This window comes from Alligator mississippiensis, chromosome 4 (assembly GCF_030867095.1).
Source record: "Alligator mississippiensis isolate rAllMis1 chromosome 4, rAllMis1, whole genome shotgun sequence".
Classification (NCBI taxonomy): domain Eukaryota; kingdom Metazoa; phylum Chordata; order Crocodylia; family Alligatoridae; genus Alligator; species Alligator mississippiensis.
The window spans coordinates 99,234,682-99,262,624 of record NC_081827.1 but is presented as its reverse complement, the minus strand read 5'-3'; the positions used below and the strand labels follow the sequence as shown (position 1 = coordinate 99,262,624).

General features: G+C 47.0%; 1 protein-coding gene across 3 annotated transcripts; it reads right to left on the bottom strand.

Annotated features, from left to right (window-relative positions):
* Positions 1 to 68: 68 nt before the first annotated feature.
* CBX7 (chromobox 7) lies at positions 69 to 27,261 on the bottom strand. Of its 3 annotated transcripts, none has more exons than XM_019489465.2 (6): positions 27,062 to 27,261; positions 24,672 to 24,715; positions 19,930 to 19,995; positions 19,176 to 19,242; positions 17,129 to 17,483; positions 69 to 313 (listed from the first exon to the last, which is right to left on the bottom strand). In XM_019489465.2, the coding sequence occupies exons 1-6, from the start codon at positions 27,128 to 27,130 to the stop codon at positions 255 to 257; spliced, it is 660 nt and encodes a 219-aa protein (XP_019345010.1). In that variant the 5' UTR covers positions 27,131 to 27,261; the 3' UTR covers positions 69 to 254. The 3 variants fall into 3 exon arrangements, with proteins under 3 accessions (XP_019345010.1, XP_014463297.1, XP_006276300.1); XM_014607811.3 differs by lacking the exon at positions 69 to 313 and adding an exon at positions 6,080 to 14,730; XM_006276238.4 differs by lacking the exon at positions 69 to 313 and adding an exon at positions 6,080 to 14,733 and having other exon boundaries at positions 27,062 to 27,260.
* Between the last annotated feature and the right edge of the window lie 682 nt (positions 27,262 to 27,943).

Genomic DNA, 27,943 nt, shown 5'->3' with positions numbered 1-27,943 from the left:
CGAGTCCCAAGATGGACGCAGCAGTGTCAAATAGGAATTGGCAGTATTAAAACAAAACAAAACCTGTCAACCATGTTGAGAACATTTTATAGAAGCAGGATGTTGGCCTCTGCGGTTCCCCTGCTTTACCTGTGGCAGGTTAGGGTGTTAGGTCTGTGTTGTGTCAGGGCTGATGGCAGTCTTGCACAGTTTAGATTATGGTTTGTATGGGATGGTTTGGGTAGAGATGATCCTGCCTTAGGCAGGAGGTCAGACTAGATGACCTCTGGATGTCCCTTCCAGCCCGGCATCTCTGACTCCAATGACACAGCATCTGCAAGAATGAGTCTGACACTCACACTGAGGTTAGGGCACTCCCTGGGGCAAGGGAATCCTGGGTTACAAACTCTGCCCCAAAAATTACCAGTGTATTTTGCATGAAACAGTCCTTAGGTAATACACATGAGCATTCCCTGGAGTATAGACTAGAAGCCAGGACTCTGGAAAAGTAAGTGCCCTCTGCACTAGCCAGGGTCATTCCCACTTTTACACTTGCTCTTTCTGGCCCATTCAATCTTTACTTCTTTTAATTAAAGTGGAACAGTTTTGTCTGAAAGGGTTAAGTATGCCCCCAACAGTACCTACCACCTGGTGCTTAGGGTAGTTTCCAGGGAGAATGGGAGATACTTAGGCAGAGGAGAGCCTCAAACCCATTTCTGGAGGAGGAAGCCACATTACTGCAGCACTAAGGAAAAGGAGCTCCCACTGGGTTACAAGAGTGGGAAGGACAGTGACAGAACCTCTGGGAGAGCTTCCATGGACTAAAGCAGGGGTGGCCAAGTGGTATGGAGTGCTTCTGTGCATGGCAGGCAGGAGATCGACAAGGGGACAAGAGGCGCATAGCAGAAAGGGCACAAAGCAGAGCAGCAGAGCAGGCAGTGATCATGGGGAAGGAAACAGAATAGAGGGAGCAGAAAGCAGAGCAGCAGATCAGGCAAGGGAAGAGGATTGGAGTGGCACTTGGGGAGGGTGCAGAGCCAATCTATGGCATGCCTGCCAAAAAGGTTGGTCCCTACTGGTCTAAAACAGTGTTACTCAACCTTCTGGCTTCACAGGCCAGGTGAGTGGCATGAGGCCAGACCACAAACCCAATCCAGAGTTGCGGGGGCATGAAGGACTGGTCGGTGGTCCATTGCCCTGGTCCTGTTTACCAGATCTGGCTGCAAAGCAACCCCACGTGCTGGCACAATCTGGTGCATGGGGCTTTGGCATCTGGTCTGGAAATTTGGGGCAGGGGAGCAGTGGCAATGTTAATTGCCACAGCTCTGGAAGCTATAGCAATTAACACTGCCACCATTCCCCTGCCACCACATTTCCTGACCCATGGGGAGTCTCCCAGGCCAGATGACATAGCCCCACAGGACAGCTTTGGCCCATGGGCAGGAGGGTAAGCAAAACTGGTCTAAAGCTACTATGAGGCATTGAACTGTGTACTTGCCAGAGGCCCCACTACTCAATCATCGCATTTTTTTTCTGCTCTCTCCATCCCCCATCAAGGTTGACAAGATTGCAGGACAGGAGGAGATCAGTTTTAGAATTCAGGATCTCATCAGTCTAGTGAACCCCAAGGCAGACATGTCTCAGCCCCAGTATTCCTCCCAGATCACAGCTAGAGGATCCACCTGAATCACAGGCAGAGTTCTAAACTGAATGTTTTAATAGAGGAGTTTGTGTTGTTTAAATTTAGTTCAGGTAGCATTAGGATGCTGCCATGTCAGTCTGCTTTCATTCCCACTCAGGCTTTTAATATGTCCCAGACCCATCATTAAAAGAGCAGCTGTGTTGGAGAACACTGCCACTTTACACATACAAAACCACAACCACCACAGAAGTTTGAGTCCTGCTCAACTTTCCACTACTCTCGTGCTTACTGTTCTCTCCCTGTACTTGGTCAACCCTCACCACCAGCCAAGATGGGAAGAGGGAAAGATTCCTGAAAAGAAGAAGAAAAGAACAGGGAACTGACTAGAATCTCTTAGCAACAGCCATAGTGAATGATATAAAAACACAGTGGCTTTCTGCTTAAGAGGTGTGCCACAACTTAGGTGTGCCCTGTTACCCTTTCATTCCAATTCCTCCATGTCCTGTGACATAACACTCACTCCAATGGTGCATGAAGATGAAGATTTTTCATAGACAATCTCCACCATACAGGGGCAGATTGGCAGATTTTTAACTGGGGGTGGGAGGAAACGTTGTGGCTTTTAATATAGTGTTTGTTTTACAATTTTGACTTGCTGTAGCTTTGGACGTTGCACGTTGTGGTGTGTTCAGTATTTTTTACTGTTCATATTTAATAGGTACATTTATTACATTTACTCAACAATTCACTTTAGAATGTCTGTACATTCATTGTTCCATTGTGAACAATTAATTTAAATGCCAACTTTCAGTCTCATAAAATCCAAATTTACGTGACAATAAATCCCCACATGCAGTCCATGAAGCTCCTTACTCAGAGTAGGATGAAATCCTTGTACCACTGCCCATATACCCAGACACGTGTGGTAGGCATGATTAAAGCTTCCCACAAAAGCACACGCATAGTTTACAAGTAGCATCTCACCTCACCGTAGGCGCACTGTGCCTGACACCTGACTGCTACGCTCATGAGTAATTGCAGCATTGCACAGAGGCATCTTTTCTGGCTGTTCAAAACGTCTGCCTACCTCTTTCTCCCACCCATCAGCAAGCCTCTCTGCCTTGCTGTCACAAAGATTTGTACAAAACAGAGCAAGAAGGTATTGTAAAGTAGACACATTTCTCATCACCCTCCAGCCTTGACATCAACCTCCTCCATCTCCCTTTCAATCTTCCAAATACCATTCTGCATCTATTCGAGGTAGAATTAAACAGCTTTCTCCCACCTTAATGTACAGTGAAAAGATTAAGTCAGGGAAGCAGAGTGTATGGTGCAGCTCCCAGAGCCACTGGAGAAATGACAGTGCCATCCTCATCCATAGAGACCAGAGAAGCAAAGTTCCACTGCTCAGCACCTCACAGCCAAGAGATGATAAAGTTCCTAGTGCTGTGGACCCTGCTGGACCTTGCCATTAGTATTGGTGAGCCTTTTTCAGTGATCAACCAGGTCTTGCAGAACCATGGAAAAATATCCTTTTCATATTGAGGATCGCTGAAGCGGAGGGGAGAAGGCAGAGAATGAAGACTAGACCCACAGATCCCAACAGGGATCCCCAAAACACTTGGAAAATGTCAACTGTGCCATGCATTAACAATATCCTATGGCTTGCCCAGCCTTCTGACCTGTAGTGACACTGCTTTCTTGATAACAGTGAACACCTCCATTAGAACAGTCTTGATCAGCGGTGCTCAACCTATAGCCTGTAGGAAAAATCCACAGCCAGATTCAGCTAGCAGGGCTGGGCCAGCACACAGGATTAGGCTGGCATGCTAGGTTACACCTGCAGACCAACCCCACATAACCCCACACTGGATATGGGCCTGTGGACTGACCCTGTAGGCAGGCTCCAACTCACAGGACTAACTCCACACCTCCCATCCAGCCCGCAGAGCTGGATAGATTAAACACCATTGGTCTTGATGACTAGCCTACCGAACACCAAGCTAGTTAGCCACGGCCTAGTAGCAATCAAGTATAGTGCACTTCCAGACAGCAGTGGCTATGAGATGAGGGAAAATCCTGGAGAGATGTTCTAGTTCTGCAACTCCAGGGTGAGCACTGCACAGGTTTCTAGGGGGGAAAAAATTGACATTCATCTCTGCTGCCACTGCTGGTCATCCCAGTACCTGTGCCAACAGTCAGTGGTGGGTGGTAGAGACCAAAAGCAGCACTTTACAGGATGAAGCTTCTCCAAAAAGAGAACTTGGAGTGCCTGTCGGATTTCATTCTTCCTTTCCTCAAATGGCCTATCACCCAGGTTTCCAAATCCTTGTGCGAATTGAGATACTCTTGCAGCAACCTGCTCTCATACATCACTGGGGGGAGGAAATCATACATCATGGGGGACAAGTTGGGGGAGGAAATCATAGCACTGACCAATATTTTCCCTTAGATGCCAGACTGAAAAGGGCAATGGGCTGGCCCATGAAAACCAGCTGGATAATAGGATTAAACAAAAAGAATCACGGGCATTACGCAGTTTGACCCCCAGCCTGTGACAACCATTGCCTTCCTCTAGGTAATGCCAAAAATCCCAGAATGCATGTAGCACACCAGTGGAGCAATGCACCCTGGGGCATCTGATCAGAATGCTAAGCATTCCTTTGAAAACATCGAAGTGCTGCAGAGCTGCAATGAAAGGAGACAAATGTAGCTCAACTACAGGCGAACCATGTTATATATGCAAACTACTTCCAGCAGACTTAATGCAGCTATAGAGTATTTGCAGCAAGTTTCAAGTGCAGACAAGACCTGAGATATTGATTGCTTGGGCAGCAAAGCATTGGAGATGTAGCCTCACAGCACACAAAAGTGGTTGAGGAGGACAGGCTGAGAATGCCAGGGAACAGGGAGCAAAGTGCATAGCATTTGAGTATGAACAGGGGCCAAGGCAGTGCTATATAAACAGCCTCCCACCCTTTACTCCTGGTCACAGAGGGCTGAACTAGTTACACCCATAAGGCTGCCATTTCTTCAAAAGATCCTGCTGCAGAGGCCTCCCATGGGCTTATTTCAAAGGGTAGTTGTGAGCCTTTGACCATGTCCACCCTATCAGTGCAGCTAGTGCAATATTTTCATCAGAGGACCTGGCTGCAGCACAGCAGTCAGGAGGGAATTGGTTGAGTATAAGCAAGAGTACCTGCAACAACAGTCAAGCCAAGGCAAAGTCCCCCCTTGAGCCTAGCAGTTCATCCTGCTAGCATGGTTGAAGCTCTCCAGTTTCTATAGACAAAGGTACACAGGTGATGCAATGTAGCTAGAGTATTGAATCTGACGTCCCCCACTTGAATAGCCAAGTTTCCATTTCCAGCTGGGTCAACTGTGTGTGGTCTTTGGTGCAAGTCTAGAGAGGGGCTCCAACTCACCCCTCTGGAGCCATAGCAAGAGGCTTTACCACTACACATTGCAACCGTAACAAGGCTGAATAGACTGAAAGCAGGTTTGAGGAGGAATAGAAACCCTGGTACTCTCCCCATTGGGCTTGAAACCAATGGGGTGTTCAGGCCTGGGACTTACCTACCAGCAAACATTGTACAATACTTGTTTTAATTATACCTAAGAGGTACAAACCCAAATGCACAGTTATATGGATGTGCAAATGATCATTTATGTTCATGGAAGTGGAATACAGTATAATGATATTTGTGAAGTGTCTCACAAATTATGTTACAGGGATGAAATGGAACCAAGGATCGCTGAGCAATGCAAATGACCACCTGAAAACCCCCTGGAGCCTCTTTCAGTTAGGATACTCATGGATTCCCTTGGATTTCCCTCCAGAAACAGGAGAGGGTCACTCTCTCTCTCTGTTGTGGCTGTGTGGAGACTAGCTTGTCCCCAAGGCTGTTCATGTACAGTGTGTTGTATGGGGGATGCCAGCACTACATTTTCCTTTTGGCCACAGAGCAGTTGCATTGTGGTGTCCTGCTGGCCAATTCTACAAACAAGTGATCAAATGGAGAAATCCATGCCTGCACTGAGCAATCTGGCCACACTGTCATTTTTGCAAGGACGCTGGTGCTACCCCTGGAAGTTTCTCAGAACTATCCAAGCACACACTGAGTGGCTTTTCCTTTTTATTCTAATCCCTGCAGGGGCTTTCATTTTGTGTTAAAAAGAGTCTATTCTTAGCAACTCCAACACACTTTCCCTATGAAATTAATAAAACCCCCTAAGGCCCCTGCGACAGTATGACAAGGGGGTGGGATGTCAGAAAATGCCCTTGTTGCCCCCATTTTTCAGGGGAAACATGATTCTTCTTGTTGGAGTGCCGTGTGTGCAATTTCCATCTCTCCTGGGCTGAGAGCACTACACATTCACCTCAAAAGGAAGAGGTCAGAGACTGAAAGACCAGAGTTGAAAACACAAGGGGAAAAATGACAGCACAGAAACAGGCCATTAGTTAAACGTCAGGTCTCATATTTAATATTTTAATAATTTTGTTTGCAACATTTACCACATAAATCATCTAAATAAATAGATGCTGTACAGTCTCTTATCCATATCAGTACAAAAATAAAACCACACTTTGCGTCAAATTATACTCCAGCCCACCCTCTTATTTGTATTACAATCTCCATTTACAACAAGCACTCACTCAGAAAAGGCATTATACTTATATCTGCTGTTTGTTTGGAATTGATTAGTTCCCTCCGGTTCCCTCCCACCCCAAATACATTCAATTAGTCTGTACAAAAGCTAGACGCTCATTCTGTGCAAAGGAAGCTTTCTTGTGCAAACACTCAGGTGCTATATCGTGCCAACAAGAACCACCCTCCCATCCCCACTCTCTCCTGACCCCATCCCCTGGTGAAAAAAAAGGATATAAAATAGATAGACAGTAAAGTCACGCCCTGGCCTTGAGAGGGTCCAGACCGGGTAGGTGCAGGAGGATCGGAAGAGAAGGTTTGTGCTGGAGATACAGCAAGAAGACAGGTTCCTCCAAACATAATTGCTGGCTAGCAAAGAAAGAAAAAAAAAATCTCCCTACTCAGGTTGCTAAAAATGGCCAATTGAACTTGTTTGAAGCTTTTTAACAGTTACTTTGCTGTCGTTCTGTTGGAGATGAAGGGGGAAACACACACGCCATGGAAGAGTCCAGAAGCCACTGAGAAGAGCTGCTGGGTTGCCTCCAAAACAAAGAGTAAGAAACCTCCTGTCCCCTTAAGTTACTAAAGTGCAATATGTCAGAAACAGAGAGCTTTGAAAAAAGGTGTATCCAAAGGAACAGCCAGAAGTTGCCTATTGGGTCCCAGCTCAGCTATCTTTCCAGTCTGGGCTAAGAACTTAAAACAGCAAAATCTAACTGTTCCCTTCCCTCGAGTGGTAGGAGAGGAAAGCAACATGTGCTCTGAATGCCAGTTTGAAACGATGAAGTCTTCTCCTTTCCCTCCGAGTGCCCTTATTCACATGGTCTGGCCAGAGCAATGGATGCACCCTTCATCCACAAAAGGATTGAATGGTTACTGTGGGAGGAGGACAAGGACAAGCCAGGGGGCTGAATTGGATACATCTTTGTCTTTTCAAATGCCACTTTTTAGGAGAGATGATAAGAGCACTCCACACTCCCAGTGCTTTGCATTTTCAAAGTGCTTCAAACAAACTTAAGAAAAGCCAAAAAGAAGATTAACATTTTTACAGAGTGGTGAAGAGCTTTTTGTGCTACCACTACATTTCTGGCTAATGTACCCCTCCCCAAACCTTAAATCCCACTCAAGCCTGCTCCACTGCTGACACTAAAATCAGTCCCAACAGACAGATTTTAAAAGGCAGTTTCCTGACACCCCCCAAGCAGACACCTCCCATGAGACAGGCAGGGTAATAAGCAACCCACAATTCAGGGAAACAATCCTTATCTTTGAATGTGTGGTTTCTACCCATTCTAACTTGGGAAGCCCAGTTAGTCTCATCCCCTCTCCAAAGACCAGCCACTATCAGCCTCCACTACTGGACTGATCCTCTCTACCTCTGATCCACCAGGGAGACCTCCCTTTTGCCACTGCACTTTCAGAAGTCTCAGGTGCAAAGAAGTGCTCCACTACCCAGGAAGCACTTCTCATTTTAAGGAAGAATTTGAACTGGATTTTAACATTTGTGCGGAACCTTCTATTCTCCCTCACACACACAATTATTTTTCCGCCTTCTCCCCACTGTTGAATGACAGTTCAAACACTGTTAGCAACCTCTTCTGCATTACAAGTGCTTACTTATAGGACAGTCCCACAGGCCCTTTTACCGGCTCAACGCTCAGGCGGAATCTATGAGGTTAAAGGTCTACAAAACTCACTTCTGTGTAAAGGTTATGTCCTTGGTTGAAGTTATGTGGGCAAAGGATAACATGAACAGTCTTTCAACATGACTGTCTCAAAAGCAATCAGTTGTGCCCAGAGGGAAAAACTGCAGCAATTTGCCAAGATGATCTTTTCCCTCCCCCTGCCCTAAGAGTCACTCTAAATCATTATTCTCCTTCTTGGCCTGCTGTCTAGAGCACAAAAACAAGTCTCTGCTTTCCCTCACCCTCAAAGATATGGCAACACAACACAAAAACAAGTGCTTCTTCTTATACACATCCAGAACTCTGAGCAATACTAGTCTACCTTTCTGAAATCCTGACGAAGGGCCAAACAGACTTAGGGGGAACAGAGAGGAAGATTTTGTATTCAAATGCAGTGACTACCTGTGGTTAGAGACATTGTCCACCTCCTAGCTGCCTGTATTCCTCATATCCTTCCCTGCCCAATGCACCTTCATCTATTCTGAGGCTACAAAGCAAATCTTCAACAAAACCAAAAACTGTGAAGTGGCAGCCTGAGGTGTCCAGAAAGATCTGGTTGCCTTAATGTACTGATTCTCAACCAGTGCTGGGACACCATGGCAGACAAGGTTCCTTGGGTGAATTTGATATCTTTTATTAGACCAACCCAAATGGTTGGAGAATAGTTATTAAGCAAGCTTTCGGGTTCAAAAACCCTTCGTCAGGCTAAGGAAGCTTCAGCAGTTGGTGTGTGCTCTTCCTGGATGGAAGGCACCATGGGGCACCACCAAAACTTTTGAAGGGTACCATAAGATGTGAAGAGATAAGTGAGGTATCAGGAGATAAGCAGATACACACAGGCTCAGATTTGTTCCTGTCTAGATGGTCCCCCAGGGCTGGGCCCCTCTGCAAGGAGGTAGGCACTGTAATATATATATTAGTTGTTTTAATTGGATGCCACTTCATTCACAAACATGACGCAGAGCCTAGAGTCCAATGAAGGGTGCCTTGAATCCAAAAGGGTTGAGAACTACTACCTTAATGAAACCAGTAAGTACTGGCAACACTGGGAATGGAGGACTAACTAAACTACCATCAACAACCAAAGGGTTTGGACTTATCACCATCATTCATGAAGTTCTGGCCTGGTACAGACAGACCCTGGAAGGACCCTGAGTTTCAGCGAATGCTCCCATCAGTCCAATACACTCTTGTCCTGAAACGACAGCCCGCTTACGCCATGGTCTGTCCTGAATTGTCTAGCAAGGGTATTACTGGCAACAAAGATAAGGAGCAGCTCTGGGGGCCAAACCCACAGATCAGCTGTAGCACATTTAGTCGCCCTTGCTACTTCTCCAGGAAGCCACACTGTTCCCTACACCCCCTGCCACTTCCTAGGTTTCAGAAAGAGTGCATGAAACAGGAGTGGAAGATGAGGAAATACTAGTCTCTTTTTTTTTTTCCCTTAAAAAAAGGCTGTTTTGTTTCTTCCCCATCTCAAAAGCCCAAAATTAACCTTGGAGAGTGCTCGGCTCTAGCTGTTGTACCTGGCTCTGGGTGTGAACCATTTGCTCTGCACCTTGCTCCAGCTCTGAGGTGCCTGCTGCCTCAAGTATGCTGTGTGAACTGCCCTGTCGTGCTGTTCCAGTCAAACCATCAAAGCAATACAAACTGTGGTGCTGGGGCAGAGCAGGAAGCAGCACTAAGGCCATGGGCCCTGTGGGCTGAAACCAAGTTCATACACTCTGTTAGAAACACCAAAATAATCTTTCTGGACACTTTCACAACACTAACTATAAGGACACTCAGTTCTCAATAGGTTTCTCTCTGCCCGAGGGTCTGGCTAAGTAACGATCACTTTGCCTGCAGATTTGGGTTTACTTTGGCAAACAGAATGGTGTTTGGGTGTTCCTGCAATAATATCCTGGCTGCCCTCAAAAACAACTCCAACTGACTTGAAGAGCCCAAGTTAATGCAGGAAAACAAGGGGTGTGCTAGAGACACCAGTCTTCCTTTGTTAAAGCTGCTGTTCCTAACAGTATTGCTAATAGGGCAATGCTAGCTAGTTCAGAAACAATCTGGGTTAAAAAAAAAAAACCAAACATCTTTTCAGTAAGCCTGGAACGACGGGGCTCCAATCCAGTTGGGCCCCACAGTCCTGCCATAAAACAAAAAACACTACTGGGAAAAAGAGGTGCATGAAACAAGCATTTCCTGCCCTACAGAGCTACTAGCACATCCTCACGGGTGCAGAGCTGCTGTGATGGGCAACTACAACAGCACTTCCCGTTTCTACCAGCTCCGCTTCTGCTGTTTCTGCTGGCTGAAGTCACTCTTCACTGCCTACAACCCTGCAGAGGCAAAAGCCATGGGAGAACCAGCGGGATTCCAGTCTTGGCTCAGGTTTCAAATAGAATCATGAAACTAAACTCCAACTGGATTCAGTGTTGGCTTTTGCACTGAGCAGAATGGCTGGCAAAGTTGTAATTCATGAATCTTTGTTTCTCTTACGTTAGCCAGAAAGGACCTAGTTTGGATTTTCAGGCCCCAGTCTGGGTTTGCAAAGAGAGGGGGAAAAAAAAAATACAGCATCTCTACACTTGTACACTGAGCGCACATGATTTGAGAGTCACTGAGATATCACCATGAAACCCCACAATGACACTCCTCCAGTCACTTTTCAGAAGAGAACTACATTTTAAAAAGAGAGACTAAAACAAAGGAAGAAACAATCCTTTTAAGACTGACTTTTTAAAATAGACAAGCCTTGCTGCTAATGTGTCATGATCAAAAAGATAAATGCTTAGTTTCCTACCACAAAACATTCCCCCCACACCCCTCAAAAAGCCAGCCCACATATCTACAAGGTTCTGCATCTCAACCGGATAACAGTTAACTCCCTCACTCACTTGTGCACAAAGTAGTACTGGCCAGCGAGGCATCTTGTTAACCATTTCATGTCAGAGGAAGATTTATTAGGTTACAAAAGTAACCTAATTTGCAGAGATTCAAAATAGGAAGTGGTATCCTTGCAAAGGGGAAGTAAGTCCCCTTTGCAAGGATACCACTGTTTTCATTTACAGTTGGATTGGGGGGGGGATTGGGGGGAGGAGGTGAACCCACAAAAATATCTGAAGAAAAGTGTTGAGACAATTCTTTGGTCTCAGAAATCTCAGCAGGTAAGCAGTGAAGTGTCAAAGAGAGAAAAGCAGAATGAAGTTCCAGTGAAAGAACAAGTCTGTTCTTTTCCCTACACAAGATTTCCGCTGCTTCTCGGATTTTGGCTAAGCCTAGACATATCCAAGAAGAGTTTTCTTTCAGTATTTAAAAGACTAAGTTGGGTGGAAGGATATAGGTAATCACAGCTGTATTTTTAAAAAGTCAGTCAAAACTAACCTCCTCTAAAGGTTCAGGATGACAAATTGAAGCCAAAAGTTTTTCAAACTTGGGTGTCTGAAATTAAGCTTCTAAGGCCAGTCACTTCAATCAGTGGCCCTGATTTTCAGATACCTTAGGCACATCTACACATCTGCTTTAATGCATCGTAGCCTAGTCTACCGCACATTAAAGCGGCACATAAAAAAGTGCTTATAAAATAATGCGCAGTAGAATAGGCTATAATGTGCACTAAGCATCACCTGAAAAGCATGTGCTTGCGCTAGCGTACATTAGCACTGTCTAATGTGCATTTATTTAGTACCTCGTGTTGGAGGTATTAAATTTAATGCGCATTATGAAAAGCGTGTTAATGCATGCATAGATGCCCCCGTTGAGGACCAGTGACTTCCAGCAATAAACAATGAAAGATACAGGTGCTCCAGCACATTTTCAGGGACACACACACACACACACACACACACACACACACAGAGAGAGAGAGAGAGAGAGAGAGAGAGAGAGAGAGAGAACAGGAAACAAGTATAACTCAAAGGCCCCAAATCTGACATACTTAATCTTAGGTCTGTATTTATTTTAAGCCATCTTCTCCCCTCATTTTTCACTACACCTCCCCTAACACCTTCTCTCTGGCCTCCTCCTCTGCACTTCTTCATCATTAAGACTTGGAATTGGGACAGTGTCCCATATTCTTTGTTTGATGTGCATTTGCACTTAAATACCCAAGATACAGAGCCTGCCATACTGCTCTGAAAGTGCTATGGCCTAATGGAAATCAGTTCGATTCTGACAGCTTCTGAATGGATGGTGAATCTCTGCAGGGGTTTAGGTTGTAGCCATGTTGGTCTAAGGACATGGTGAATCTCTGTATACTTTGAGCTGCCACATCCAATTAGAGGTAAAACCTACTTTCAATGAAAGATTTGGGGACATTCCAAACCTTTGTAAAAAGCAGATGTTTGGAGCTGAAGAGCTAAATTCTGCAGGCCAGAAGCCAAGCCCTCCAGCGGAGTAGCTGCAGAGAAGCAGTACTTACTACTTAGGACCTCCACAAGAGTGGAGGTCCAGAGCTCAGCATCAAGGGAAACTGCAGCTAACACAAACCCAACAGAGCAATACTCCACAGAGAGGGTAAAAGAGGTGAAACCATGGAAGAAAACAAGATTGCACTTCAGCCTGTACTGTTCCACAGTCCACACTTCAGGATTTATCATCATCTTACCCTTCTTATTTTCCATAGGAAGAAATCTATTTAAATATCTTGAATTATAAATATAAACTGTAATAGAGAAAAATAAAGAAGAAAGGAAGAGCGTGTGCAAGAACAGATGCTAAACTATCAACTCAAAGGAAAGCAATTCTTCAAAGCCCCAAAGAAGTGTCACAGGTAGTCCACCACAAATCAAGGCCTTTTTAAGTGCAATATCAGGTAGGGTCTGTAGAACTGCAGACAGATTTCCTTGGCAAAGATTTTTTTAAACTCTCAAAGAGGAGTGCTCCAGGGGGGTCACAGATATTGTAAGGAGAATGAGAGTGGGGGAAAAATTATTAATAGGACCCTTGAACCAAGAATTTCTCTTACTTTAGAGGAGGAATAAAAGTGAAAGAATTTAGAGGTCTACTAGCCTCTTCCCAGTCCTTCTACTGTCTACTTTGTGCCCTTCAGTCTGACCAGAGAGCAAAACTAGGCGATTAGTGCTCACTTCTAATTCAGATCTGACTGGTTATTGCATGCCAGGCCTGTGAGATTATCTCTGGATTTCTAGTACTGCCAGGCAGCATTTCACTCATCCTGTGAGCCCTTCTTTCCACAAAGAGATGGCAGAGTTAACTGAACAGTTGGGGGGCAGTAGCTGTATTACTACTACGTTTGGCAAATATTCTAGTATCCAGAGAAGGTCACAAACACTCTGCCCTTTTCATAGTGCTAAATGGGAGAGGTCCTGATCAGAGGAGGTTGGGACAGGGATGGTCTCTGTATGGAAGAAGATGAAGTCTCACAATTTTAGCATATACCAAATTAAATGATTTAACCACGGTGCCTTTAATAAAAGGCAATCCAGAGTGAGCATACGTTACCAACCTACATTTGGTAGGAGGTGACGAAGGTAGTTTCTCTCCCCCATGTGTTCCGGGATTATGCAGAGAAAGGAACACTCCCTTCACTTTTCATGAAGTTGCATTGTAAGGATCAGCCACCTGCATGATTTGCAACAAGGTTCCTTCAGCTTCCCAGGCAAGCAGATTATTTGCAGTACCTCAAATGCACCACAGTGCTAAGCCACAGGGGAAATAGCTTTAGGAAGGAGACTTGTAAAAGACATGAGTTACTTCAACTGGCAGGGTCCATTACCACTCCTGGCTGCAATAAGGGAAAGAGCTAGAAGGTAGGGACAATAATGCACAAGGAAAGCCTCTTTGTACAAGGAATAGCAACCGGAGAACAGAAGGGTTCAGGCCTCCTGCCTGCCTCTCTGCACCTCCATCCCCTCTTTCTGACACTAAATTAGGCAAGGTAGAGAGAAGGCAGGGTAGAGATGCACCTTATAGACTAACTAGGCATATCTACATGTTCACTAATGCATCTTAGATACTTCTTAATAAAGTACTAACTAAATGCGCAGTACCTAAAGTTACTGCACAATAGCACTGGCGCAGTTATTTAGTGACACTTACTGCGCATTAGCCTAATAACACTGCACAGTAAGCTATTAGCATGTTTTTTTGCCATGACGCGCTTCTGTGCAGTGTTATTAGGCTAATGCACAGTAAGCATCTCATGTAGACGTGCCCACTAAAAGCTTATGCATGTCTGATTCAGTTAGTCAGTAAGGTGCAAGCTCTACCCTGCCTTCTGCCTGACATCAAACTAACACAGCTAACTACCTCTCTAATTTAGGTGGGGTGAAGGGAAGAGAGAGACAGAGATTTTTTGCAAGTGGCCTTAAAAGGGAAGTCTTTGCCAGGGAAAGGCGTGGCAGCTTCTCAGACATATAAAGCAACAGACTAGTGAATATATACTAGAACAAGCTAGCAACACAGGCACCCCTTACACTGCCCTCTGTTTTTGCATATCTGAATGGAAAAAGGAAAGAAAAATCAATGAGCCTTCAACAGTCAAATAAAATCAAAATTCTCTGTAAACATTTGAAGAGAAAACATTTTGGATATTTCTTTTTCTTTTTAGAGTAAGATAATCCCCCCCACCCAAACAGAATCTGATTAGGGACATTAAAAATGGAAATTCAGAACTGCACGCTCCGGTCTCGGAAGAAGCCCTCAGCTACTTGTGCTTCTCTGAAGGTCACGGTAATGGAGTTGGCCGTGATATCCGTCACCGTCACTTCGCTGGGGGGCACAGTGGGGATCCAGGGGAGGCTGCCATCAACTGCATCCATGTCTGCTGCAGACAGAGAGGCAGATAAGAGTAGGTTAGAGAAAGAAAGATGGCGGGATGGAAATGGAGCATCCTTGCTGGCTATGGGGAAGGGGACATCAGTATGTGCCAAACTTGCACATGCATCAACACGCAAGTGCGTATCTAAGCTGCTGTATAGAAACCAAGGGGAAGGGGAAGACGCAAAAGAAAGAGAGAGAAGACAGAGCAGCAAGGATCACATACACAGTTATCAGTGCACAGGTGATGATAGGACCCAGCAGTGTTGCCAGACTTATGGGTCCATCAGTAGTTTTATTATATGCTTCCCATCCTTTTCCCAAACATCGAAGCAGAAGTAAAAATATTAATTCTTTGGGTATATCTGATAACTAGATCTTACCCTATTCAGTCCCCTTCTTAGCAAGTGTGTCACCCAAGTGTAAAATCAACTCCCCCCAACTCCCCCCATCCTATTCAGTCCAAGAGGCAGGATCTGATCTTTCTGGATTCTTCCCAGACACCCTATTCCACAGCAGTCTAAGTCCATGTCTATTCTGCCTCCTTGCCATTGAAAAAAAGATCAAGCCCCACCTGCATATTCATCACCACTCAGTGAGCATCCAAGCCCCCCAACTGGCAGAACAGACAGCCTGAGTGCATGCTCCAGCACTGCTCTTAGGTTCTCTCAAAACAGAAGCCCTGAGAGCAACATTGGCACGTGGGCTAAGGACCCCTATGGGCAGTCTACACTACCTTTTTGCCAGGCTTTGATACACGCAGAGTGGGAGCAAGCTCAAGTCTTGGGGGCAGTTCTGGATTCAGCCAAGAGGTGGTACAGATCTGCCCTGTTAGGGGGAAGGGTCCTCCCTTCATTGCAGTGCCAACCCAGCCAGGGGAAGGGCTGGATGCGACTCTCCCCAAAGTCAAACTGTGCCACCCTTTTGCAGTCTAAAGGCACAGAGTTCTCCCCTCTTCACTCCTTCCCCAGGGAGGAAAGAAAGTTCAACACATGTTTAACTCCCCTTGAACTCCTTCCCTTAGCTAGAAGAAGCTAGGCCTCAAAATTTCCTCTGCTTCCACAGTGGGAAAACAAACTAGACAACACCCTCCCCATACACCTCCAAAGAGCAGCATGAAACTATGTGCAGAGAGAAAGGGAAGACTCCCTTTCCATTACTGCACCTGTTGCACCCCGTTGTCCCAATTCAGGTACACAACTACATAAGTGGGGAATTTCTTGGCTCGTCTCAGCCCCCTGAAGTGGGCCTGCTCTCACCTCAAGAAGAATCTGCTCACTCGGACACTAACTGGAATCCTGCAGGGGATGCACGTTGAGGGGAGAACAGAAAATTAACCATATGATACTGCTAGCAGCTTAAATCTTTCAGACCCCAAAGCAGTTTACAGGCTGCTCAGCCAGGCATCACATCACCCACCACCCACATGCAACAGGACAGCCCCACAATAACATGGGCACTCCATGAGCAACTTAGACAGGAAACCAAGGATTTCTCCTCTGGAGATAGATGGTGTGAAGGCTGGGGGATGGGGAAGAGTTTAGGTTATCAAAGCTACTTAGCACTAGGGTCCAGTCTATTTCCAGCTTGGGTAACAACTTACTACTATGAGGAGTGCCACAATTTCTAAGCTACCAGAAATGAGGTAAACCCTGGTTCACCTCTCCTCAGGAAGGCTACCCTTTCAAATGCTTGTGTTATGCATCATGTATGGTTCGCTGCTGTCTTGGAGCAATGTACGCTCCCACCTGAGGGACCAGAATCACCCTGTTCAGCTCCTGAGTTTTGCTTAGGTGCTGGCCACAAAGTGATGCTACTCAGTTTGTAAGATAAGGTAAATTACAATTCTTTTTCCCATCCCTCCCTCCCTAATCCAACTATGCACGGTTTTAATGAGAGAATTAGTGGGGCAATAAAGGGGGGAGAACTGGGCTCCTAGGGACAGTTGGGCCCATGCCTTCAAGTGGCACTGCCAGAGGATTCAGACATGAATTATTTCATGGAACAGCTCCCTTTACCAGGTGAGCTAAATGAACGTGTGCTGAAACAGGACAAAACACACAGTTCATTGCCACAACAGAGATAAGCCATGCCTCTAGTGTGGCAGCTGGGAGGGGAATCAGCACTAACAGCAGTAGCTTGTGATTTTATAGTATTAGGATGGCAGTGGTTACCAGTATAAGAAAACAGATAAGCAACACAGCAGAGGCAAGCAGATTGGTTAGTTGGACCACTTGCACACACAAAGGCATTGGAGAACATGGGGACTATGACACCGCCAGCTGGTGCCTGAGACTGCACTGTGAAGAACTGATCCACGCTGATCGAGAGTGCAAGGAGGAAGACCTGAGGGTCATGCTCACGCCCCTGAATTCACAGTCCAATGGGGCTTTGAGCCTTACCTTCTTGGCTGGCAGGCTGCGTACCATCCCAGTCGCTGGGAGTCTGCTGAGCATCAAGCGCCACTGGGTCCTTCAGGAAGAACTCACGCCTGCGGTTACGGCTCTCTAGGCTTGACACACGTGGAAATTTCTTCCGTGACAACCGCAGATACTTCTGGTTCTTGCGCTGCTTCCGGAGTGGGAATGGCAAGACCCCTCCCCCACTCTTCTCCGATAGCTCTGTCTGCCCTGATTTGGCCCCTGGCAAGCTGCTGTCTCCTCCTCCGCCGCCGCCACTGCCGAATCTCCTTGAAAGAGAGAAGCAGAGCTTCTCCTTTCCCTTGTGGGTGCTTCTTAGGTCCATGCCATACAGCCTCTGTGGGCAAGAGTGCAGCAAGAGCATTGGGCATTCCAGACAACAGCACAAAAACAACGGGGGTTTTGGGGCCCTACCGGGGCGGGACAACAATCAAGGGCAAAAGCATGCTGGGAAGAAACTAAGCCCAGGTAGGGCTCAAGACAACTGTGTGAAGTCAGAGCCCAACAGTGAGACCAAGTGCAGCACAGAACAGTCACCTGACAGAGGAAAGATCACTTGACATAACACTGATCAAAGTATCAGAGGACCCAGGTTCTTGTCTTACCTATGCCAAGATCAGTGTGATCTTGAGTGACCCTTGTCACCTCTCTGCCCCATCTCTCCTCACCCTCACTGCCTGTCCTATAAGCGCTGAGGCAAGGAGCATCTCACAATGTATTTGTCCAGGGCTCAGAGCAGCAAGATCATGATTTTCACTAGAACCCATTAGTCCTACCATAGTAACAAGAGTAGATGGAAACCCCACTGTCTGCTCTACTTAAAGTTGAAAGCATGCCCTTGGGCAGAATACCAGGGGAAAGGTGTGAAAGGGAAAAGCCAATTACTCCCAGAATCTTTACTATCTCATTTGAGTACCTCATTAAAACAGCACTGGCAAAGAATCAGGGTCACTCGTGTGCTACTGTGGAACTCTACCTCCATTTGGCTAATGACTTTGGCATTCTACAGCACCATAACTCAACTTAAATTTAGACAGCACACAAGCAAGGAGTGTCTCTTTCGGGGCAGATATCTAATCTAGGGATTCCAGGCCATTCTACTGTCCTGCTATGCATTTTAAATTCTTCTGTGCACAAGGAAAGTGGTGAAATCTTAGGATCCTAGAGAAGTAAGGCTGGAAGGGAACTCCAGAGGTTATCTACTTCAAGCCCCTGCTTAAGACAGGATCAGCCCTATCCAAACCAACCTATACAAATCCATTGTCTAACATCTTAGCAAAATTACACAGCAAACCCTGACGCTACACAAGATATAACACTCTTAACCTCGCCACAGGTAAAGCACAGAGACCACAGAGGCCAGTGTCCCACTCTTGAAAAGGTTGTTAATGATATGTTATGATCAAGAGATCTCAAGGAAGAGAGCTACACCTCCAGCTACAGAGGAAGGCAAAAAACCCTACAGTCCATACCAGTATGACCATGGGATAAAATTCCCTGAGCAGAGAGGCAAGACTCTTTAGCCAGAAACCTCTGGCTTTAAGTCCCAGTAGGAGCACTGGCACACCCCAGTCACAATGCCCAGCCTTGGCTGCAGACAATGCTTCTAAGGAAGGCTTTTACAAAAAAAAAACCCAAACCAAGAAAAAACAACTGCCCCACCACCACCATGTAGCAGGGGGGGAAAGCAGTGCAGCAGCAACTGGAGTGAGGGAGGAGGTGCTAGGCATAGGTACACCTAGATCATCCCTGACCAGTGGCTGCCCAATCTCTCCTTGGACACTTCCCACGATGTAGAGTCCACAATTTCCCTAGGCCATCTATTCCATTGCCTCACTGTTCTGACAGTGAAGAAGTTTTTCCTAGTAGTTGTAACATGTGTTAGCTGGTTTAAATTAATGCAAGGGGGAAATCCAGGGCTCACCTTAAACAGCCAGTGGGTTAGAAGTCCACACTGGAAGATTGATGGGTACCATAACAGAAAAGCTGGGGATAAAAGAGAATACACCAAAGAAGAGTGAAAAGTTACCTGCAGTAAGAGGCGCTTTGGCTTGGGGCCTCTCTTCCTGTACCCTGATGCACGATCTTTTTCTTCCCTGTGGGGAAAAGGGGAGGGGGCAAGAGACAAAAACATGAGGGGACAACAAACCAAACACCACGTACCACCAAACCTCACTGGCCTGCACCATAAATGAGGACAAAAATCCCTGGCTTGCGGGACTGAAAAATCTTATTATGTGGAAAACTTTATAGCTTAGCTGTTTGACTTTGGGGTGTGAAGTTTGTCACCTCTCTGTGATCTGTTTAAACCAGGGGTGGTCAAAATGCAGCCCAGGGGCTGGATGCGGCCCTCCAAGCCATTCTATCCAGCCTGCAGGGCCCCTAAAAAACGTAGAAAATTATTATTTATCTGCCCCTGGCTGCCTGTCATGCGGCCCTCGATGACTTGCCAAAACTCAGTAAGTGGCCCTCTGTCCAAAATAATTGCCCACCCCTGGTTTAAACCAACCCAGTGCTGGCTTAGGACTTGGTACCAAAAGCTGTGGGGGACCAGGTATTGATATCACAGACCCGCCTCAGCAAGGTCCCGTGGCATTATCCAAGGGCTGAGACTAAGCTGGACCATGGTCATGGTGAGGTTGGAGGCACACTTGCAAGACAGTAGAAATGTAAGGAGCAATGCTGCCCGTGTTGCATCTGTTCTGTCAGCCACAAAAAGTTCTGGGTCTAAGTTTACTAGGTTTGTCTCTAGAAGAGGGAAAGAAGATTGCATGGCCTCTTACTTCTCTTCATAAGCCACCACAAGGCGAGGGTCCAAGATGTGTTCCTCTGGCTCCCACGTGCTGTATCTGAAGAAACATGAGGAAGGAATATAGAAAACACACAAACAAATACATTTACCCAACTTCAATAAAATATTTTCTCTGCTGGGGCCACTACTAGTACTGGCCAGGCTCCCTGAAACCTACCTCCCACAGTCACTCTTCAGCACATGGATGGGGCCTGCCGTAACACAGTTAGTGCCCGAAGACTCCCCATCATCTGTTTTCTCTTGTACCCCTGCCAGACATTCCCTAAGTTGATCAAAACCCTGGGCTGTCAGCTTGTCACAGCAGATTAGGGAGGGCTTCCTCCATAGGGCCCCTCTTCAAGCCATTAGCAAAAGTCAGCTACAGCACTCAGCACAGAGTATCACAAGCTGCCTTCACCACCAAAGGTTTAGCAAGCCTGATTTGCAGTACTCCCACCAATGCAGGACACAAACCCAGGTTCCAGTGCATGGTGAAACACTAAACTCTATGACAACAGGCTTTGCTTGCAAGGAAACAGGAAGCTGATGAACTCTTCAGCGTAAGTGCCTTCGCTGGTGTTATTGATTTCCTTTGATCACTGAAGCCGAGGGGCTGCAATAAAGTACCACATATTCTCAAGCAAAACCAGCACCTTTTTCTTTTTCCAAACCAGTGCCTGGAAACTGGAGTGCACACTATGTGCAAGAAATACAGTAGGAACAGTTTCTGTCATTTTCTGGGCAAGAGCTAAAGTAAAACGTGCATGTGACCCACACGCAGCAGAAGAGTGAGCAGACCCAGCTCCCTTGCTACTGCTACTCAGTTACTTGCTACAAGGAAAAAAAAACCACCTTTTTCTCTTCATTCTGTCTTTGAAAAACAAGGTGTGTACCTTATTCCAGGGCATGTGATATGCAAGAAGATACAGTACTTAGGTTGTTTTTTCCAGCTCTTGTTCTAAGACACCTCGATCTGAGGCCTAAAGCAAATTGACAGTGACCCTTCAGACCTTTTGGCCATTTTTTATCCCTCTTCATTTATCCTCCTGCTACCAGAAGTGTTTCCTCTACCAGCTTTTACAATCAATTGTAAATTGGGGTAAGGGTATGCATTTAGCTGTAAGGGGCAGGGCAGCAACCTAGCATAAGCCAGGTACTAGGGCACAGGCCTAGAAGCAGCACTTCTGTGCTCAGTACCAAGAAGCCAGCTTCACAGTGTAAGAAGGCTGTTGGTCTAATTTTGCACCCCTGCCACTAAACTGCCAAATTAGGAATCAGGGATTAGGCAAGGGGGGGTGGGGGTGTGCGTGTGGATATCAAAGAAGAGAAACTACAACCACGGGACAGAGTCTCTATGAAAGCTGCTTGCTGGAAAATGCTGCAGCACAGAAACACCAAATGCAAGAGAAAGGGCAATTCTGGAAGGCTCATTACTCAGAGGACGAGTGCGACTGGGGAAGAGAGATGGTGTGCGTCTGGAATGCCGATCCGAGCAGGGAGGAAGACAGCTTTATTAGGACAAAATGTTCTAGAACGATCCACGTCCTGAACACAAAATGTCTGCAGTCCACACACCAGGGCCCACAGGGTGCATTTAGGGCAAGGCTGTCTAACTTCAGAGTGTGGGGGGCCTGCAGGAGGTTGGGGGTTCTGGGATGCACACCATGCGGGCTGCAGGGACTGTATAGGCTCCCCAGGACCCCTGCTGCGTGCAGCCTTCCTGGGAGGCAAGCAGCGTGAGCACCCCCCTCTGTCACCGTGTCAGCAATCCCCCCTCCCTCCTTCCCATTGCTGCTGTGTAAGCACTCCTAGCCCCCTGCCCAAGACCCCCAGATGGTGCTGGTTGTGCGAGCAGGGAGCTCTCTGGGCCTCCTGCCAAGCTGTCCTGCACCAGAGACTCTGGCCGCCTCCACCACAGCAGCAGAAGCAATGGGGGCAGTGGTGGCTGAGCAGGAGCCCGTGCACGTTAACTCCTTGCAGACTGGATGTGGCCCACAGGCCACCAGGTAGACTGCTTTGATTTAGGCGATTGTGTTGGTACAAGCATCTCTAGGGCAGGGTGGAAAGTGTTGGAGAATGGCTTGTTTCCTGGAGGAAGAGCTACAAGCTGTGCACCTGCACGGAGGGTGGGGGAGGTTTCAGAGTATTCACTCAGGTAGAAAAGAGGGACCAAACTATAGATTTCTGAGAACAGTTCCAGAAACCTGGGCACAGATTTATCAGAGAGAGAGAAATGGAAAACTACTGAACCCAAACCCTCCAAGGCAAGCTGTGCCTCCCAGAGACTGTGGACTCTGCACAGGGTTAACAATGTTGACCCCTCTCTTCCCTTTCCCCTCACCCTAATTATCTCTCTCCCATCTTTTCAACCAAGCCTCCAGTCCCCTAAGTGCCTGTGGGCTGCCAAAGTCAAGATGCTATTTGACCTGAGGAAGGTTTTATTCTCTCCCTCTCTCCCAGATACAGAGATTTTGGCATTTATTCCTAGAATGGGGGGAGGGGAAAGAGTTAGAGGATTCCTTTTCTGGGAGCAGGGGGATTTATTACAAAACACTGGTGGGTGTTTCCTTTTGCCACTGCAGTGAAGCAAGAAGCTTAAGCTGCAGAGGAAAACACTGCATATATAAAAAAAGAAAAACATGGCTCAGTTTGACACACACACACACACACACACACACACACACACACACGGCTGCAGCAGAACCCCAGAGCGCAGGCGCTCAGGCAAAACACAGATCATATGATCTTCCTTCCCCCTCCACCTTCCCTCCTACTTCCAACCCAAGTTGTAAACAAGCTTGTAGCTGACTCAGATCTGTAACTCTTCAGTTCCCTGATTCCAGCACTGCAAAAGACTGATCTGACGGGTGCAACACAGGGTAATTTTAGAGGGGCAGGTAAAAATACAGGGGAGGGGGAGGAAAGCAGTCCTTGCACAGATCCCCTGCCACCTTCCATCAAATCATGATAGGAATAACTGAGACAGAAATCAGCTAGAGCCTGCACAAAGAGGTAAAGAGAAAACCAAGGTGGAAGAATGATATGCTGAGAGGTGAAAAAGCAAACCTATGAACACTGCACTCCTCTCTAGATGTCTGTATACAGTGTTCAAGGGCATAGAGCAATAATAGGAAGGAACAGAATTTATACATCAAAGCAACTAGGAATGAAGCACTGCTAGATAGGAAGGCAATAGGTTTCAAAAAGAAATGAGGTTAATCAATGTTTTATTTGGGAGCATTATGGTGGCAAAATAAGTGATCCCTCTTGCCTCTCAAACCTATGAAGCTGTGGATTCTAATTCCCAATGCCATTTTGGTTCACTGCGAATTTCAAGGGGTATAAGGAGTAAAAGAAAAAGACAGTGTTGTCTCCTGTTTTGTAAGAAGAAATATTTTACATCAAGCTTCAGTCTTGCTGACTACTGACCACATAACAAAATAAAATAGCTGTCAGAAGGACACAGCAACACAGCAGAAAGGTACTATTGCACCAAAAAGCACTGTTGGCTAATGACCAGCGTTCTGACCCAAACAGAGGGTTGTGCTTGCAACGGTAGTTACTTCCAACCTATAACCCTGTCCTGAAAGCCTGAATACACAAAGATGAAACTAAGTCTGAAAGCAGCAGGCCCAGAGGAATGACTGGTATTCCCTTGCCTAGGGTGAAGTAGATTGCAGAATTTTGCAGTGAGAAAAAAATCTCCCCTTCCAACTCCAGGCAGAGACCATATATGTGTGCACATTTATGCATGCACCATGGTAAGGCACCCAGGGCCATGTTTAAACTTCTTTTGGAACAGGGAGCCCATTCCAACAGCAAGTTACATCTAACCTTGTCACTCTGCAAGGTTGGTGCAGTGATAAAAAACCTCAGTCTTTACGTCTGTCTACGTGTGCCCATTCAGCATGCTTTCATGTAGATGTTCCTATTAGACACACAGCCGACACATTACTTGTACCACAATCTTTTACATCTCAAAGCACTTTACAGACTGTGGACATAGGGGACAGTCCCTCCATAGTGAAATGCAGCCACTTTTGGGGCAGAATAGAGTAGATACAAAAAGCACACAGGAACATTAAAAAAATACCATTTATGACACAAAAAGAAAATTCCCAGATCCATGGGAAAAACAGAGCAGAAATCTTGAACAGGCAACACTAATTCTCTGAACTGGATAATGACCAGTAAATATGAGTGGGTAGCTCCTCTCTTGTGAAGTGTGACAGGGAATCCTTAAGCATAAAAGGCAAGGTTCCGTTTGTCTCACCTGAAATATAGCACTTCTAGAGGGGGGGGGGGGGAAATCACCTCTAAAAATATGGTGGGATCTTCTCAGAATTTCCCCAGAAGGAAAAGTTCCAGGTCCTGAATGCAACAGTTGTTTAAAAACAAAACAAAAACACCACACACATACACATTCAGCCCCTGTACTTTCCCCTGAAGCTCTCTTCTCTAAAACAGATGGAGACAATCTAAAAAAACTACTGAGTTAAATGTTTAAGAGGGGAAAGGATACATGTAAAACACAGCTAGACCACTAAGGGATATGGGCCCACAGCCTCAGTCTTGCAGTCAGTCTGGACGACAGGTATGGAGGGTAGGTTTGGGACTCTGAGTCTTTTTTTATTTTAATTTTTGGGGTGAGGCAAAAGAGAATGTGTTACAAAATATTGTTAAAGCCACTGATGACAAGTAAAGGAAAAAAAAGAACAAGAGATTAACACTTACTTTGGGGGCCATCCTTTCCACTTCACAAGGTATTCTACTTTACCCTAGAGAAAGAAAAAGAAAAAAGAAAAAAAAAAAAAAAAAGGGTGAGCTTTGCAACAATATGGGTGCTACAGTAAAAGATATTAACAGAAACCCCTTTGGCCTTCCCTACAGACAATACACTTGAAAAAGCTTATTCCCCATCATTACATTTCAAATTAAGCCTCTTCCTGGTTAAAATGAATAATTCAGGGGTTTCTACAGTCAAGCTCTCTCCAATAACTCTGCTATCAACCATGGAGCACAACTCTGCAGGTGCTTTCTACTAAGTAACTACCATATTGACAGGCAGAGCCCCAACCCCTCTCCAAGTACTGACTGCTCTAGCACCTACCAGCAGCCCTAAAACCACAAATCATCAAGCATAAACCAAAGAGGAAAGCACGTCAGGAGTGCAGGGGGGTAGTTCGCCGCTGCCATTAGAAATACTTCTTGGCTTCTAAAATCTTGCATCTCTTAGGCATGCCCCATTCCAGCTGCTATATGCTCCACTCACACTCAGCTCTGCTCACAGCCCCTCAGCCTTTTGACCTAAACAAATAGCAATTAAAAAAATAATCTAAAGTTATCCAATGACTTGGTCACTACGGAGCACTGAGAAAAATAAGAAGAAATGGGGGTGTCTGGAAGTCAGCTGAAGATCTCCAATGCGTACTTGTACAACACATAATCACTGTGCCATGCTTTGGGAAATGTTAAAGCAAGTATACATAAGCACACACACTCACACATAGGTGCCAAAATGGCCAAGACATGGAAGATGTATTATTTAAGAGGCACACAGAGCTTTAACTTCCAGCACAGCTAAAGCATGTGTGGGCATCACACAATTGGTTTTATTTTCCTGAATGGGAGCTCAGTTTTCAAATATTTGAAAACACAGCCTTATAAGGTGCTTCCCATTAGAAGATCTCTAGACCCTTCATGTTTAAGGATTAATCCTTGCAGCAAGCCATGAAGGTAGCCAATATCCTGGCCTTTGCAGCTGGAGAAACTGAGTCACTAACATCAAAACCCAAATTTGCAGAAGTATCTGATTTTGGATGCCAATTCAGATACAAGGCCTGATTTTCAGAGGTGCTGAATGCCAAGACCTCCCATTCAAACACTGTTGGTTCTCAGCTCCCCTAGAAAAGTCTTAGTGCCCTCAGTCCATCCAAAAACAGTCTCCCAAATTAGTGGCCATTAACAGAGAAAGATGCTAGGAGGGTGCATGTCGGGCAGGTGGAGGTGAGGGGAGAGCTACTGAACTTGCCCTGTGCCAGACATGGGAAGCCAGCTCTTCCATTTCTCACTTCCTTTAAGCATAAGGCAATGCCTTCCTACACGATAAACCCTCCTGCATCAGGGCCTCAACACAAAATTAGTAAGAGTTGCCCTATGGTTTCCTCCATCACCCCACCAACCTCACCAGTGCACACGTGCACCTACCAGCACACTCAACCCCCAATGCTTGGGAAGCTGTGCAAAAATGACTGGCTTACAGCAAGAGAAGTTAGCCACACTCTTCTTCCAGCAGAGCCTCTCCCCTCCACACCCACCGGCTTCCACACAGAAGGCAAAAGCCCCTCCAATACAAATTTAAGACCCTGAGTGAACTGAAGAGAAACAACATAAGGGTATTTCTTTCCACAGGAAAGAAGGGAGGGACCAGAGAGGGGAGGCTGCCTGGTCTCCAACACGAGGGGACTTATTTAAGGGAAGGTGCTAAGGGATCAATATGATCTTTTGGGAGGTGGATGTGGGAGTCTCCCCCTCTCCTAGGCCTCTCTTTGCCCTGCTCAGGGCTTGATAAGGAGATTATTAACCTCCTGCCTTCCCCCTGCAAAGGGCACCACTCAAAGATGGGAGCTCTCTCCCTGAATACTAGGAGGTGGCGGAGGGGGTGGGGAAAAGCATCAATGGGGCAACCCTCACTATAGGCCCCCCTTGCTTCAACCTGGCAGGAGGGGAAGTGGCCGACAACCATGCCCTGCAGCTGGACCAGATCCCCCCTCGCGCCCCCTGCCTGCAGCGCGGTGCTAGTACCCACCACGCCCCCCTGCCTGCCTGCAGCCCAGGACCTCGGGGGGAGGGGGGGGGGTGTAGATGCATATGCATATGTATGTATATATACATGTGTATGTGTCTGCATGTGTGTAGATATATGCATGTATGTGCGTGTGCGTGTGTGTGTGCTGGGAGGGGTATATAACGGGATCCCCCCCGCGCCCGATGCCGGGGGCGGTGGGATGGGCTGTCAGGACATCCAGACACCGGGGGGTAGAACAGGAGGGCAGGTCGGGGTGGGGGAGTGACAGGGGTCTGCCTCCCCCCCGGGGGCGTGCAGAGGGGCAAGGACGCCTCACCTTCCTGACGCGCTTCTTCCTGATGCTCTCCACCGCGAACACCTGCTCCCCGATCGCGGACAGCTCCATGCGGGGCGGCGGCGGCGGCTCCCCGTCGCGCTGGAGGGCGGGCAGCGGCGGTGCCTGCGGCGGCGGGTCGCTGCCTCCCGCGCAGCGCTCACACACCCCCTCGCCAGGCCACGCCGCCGCTCAACGTTCCATTTTAGAACCTGCGCAACATTTTCCCCCCGCCCCCTCCCCCCCGCGAGCGGGCGGCTGCGGCGCGCCAGGAGCTCCCCCTTCCCGCCAGCGCGAGATACGTCCCCCACCGCACCCCGCGCGCCCGCCGGGCGCTTTTTGGCGCTGGCTAAAGGCCTGGGGCTGAAGGGACGGGCCTAGGCTGGGTCTGTCCTGAGCCCTGCCGGGCCCCTACACGCGCGGGGCGGGGCAGGGCTGCCAAGGAGCCATGGGCTCACGGTATAGATTGGTGCCTCTTCGAGGGGGGAGTCACACCGACCCCTGTGGACACACACCCTGGTGTATACACACTCACACTACACTCTGGGGTGTGGAGAGAAGTAGCTAGGCATGTCAAGCTGAAGTCAGGGCAGATATGCATTCTTACAGAGTGACTAAATATAGAGACCACAGGCCTTCCTGACCCCAAGTTTACTTCATCAGATGCCTTTCGTGTGTGGCCACACACAGACCCCCTGGTGTGTGCAGAGAGCTAGCTAGGCATGTTAGGCTGATGTCAGACTGACTAAATATAGAGGGAGCACAAGCCTGTGTGATGCCAAGGTTACTTTTTCAGATGGGGGTGTGTGTGTGGGTGTGGGTGCGCACGCGCGCCCACACCCCCCCCCCCCCCGCTGTGTGCAGAGAGGTAGCTAACCATGTTAG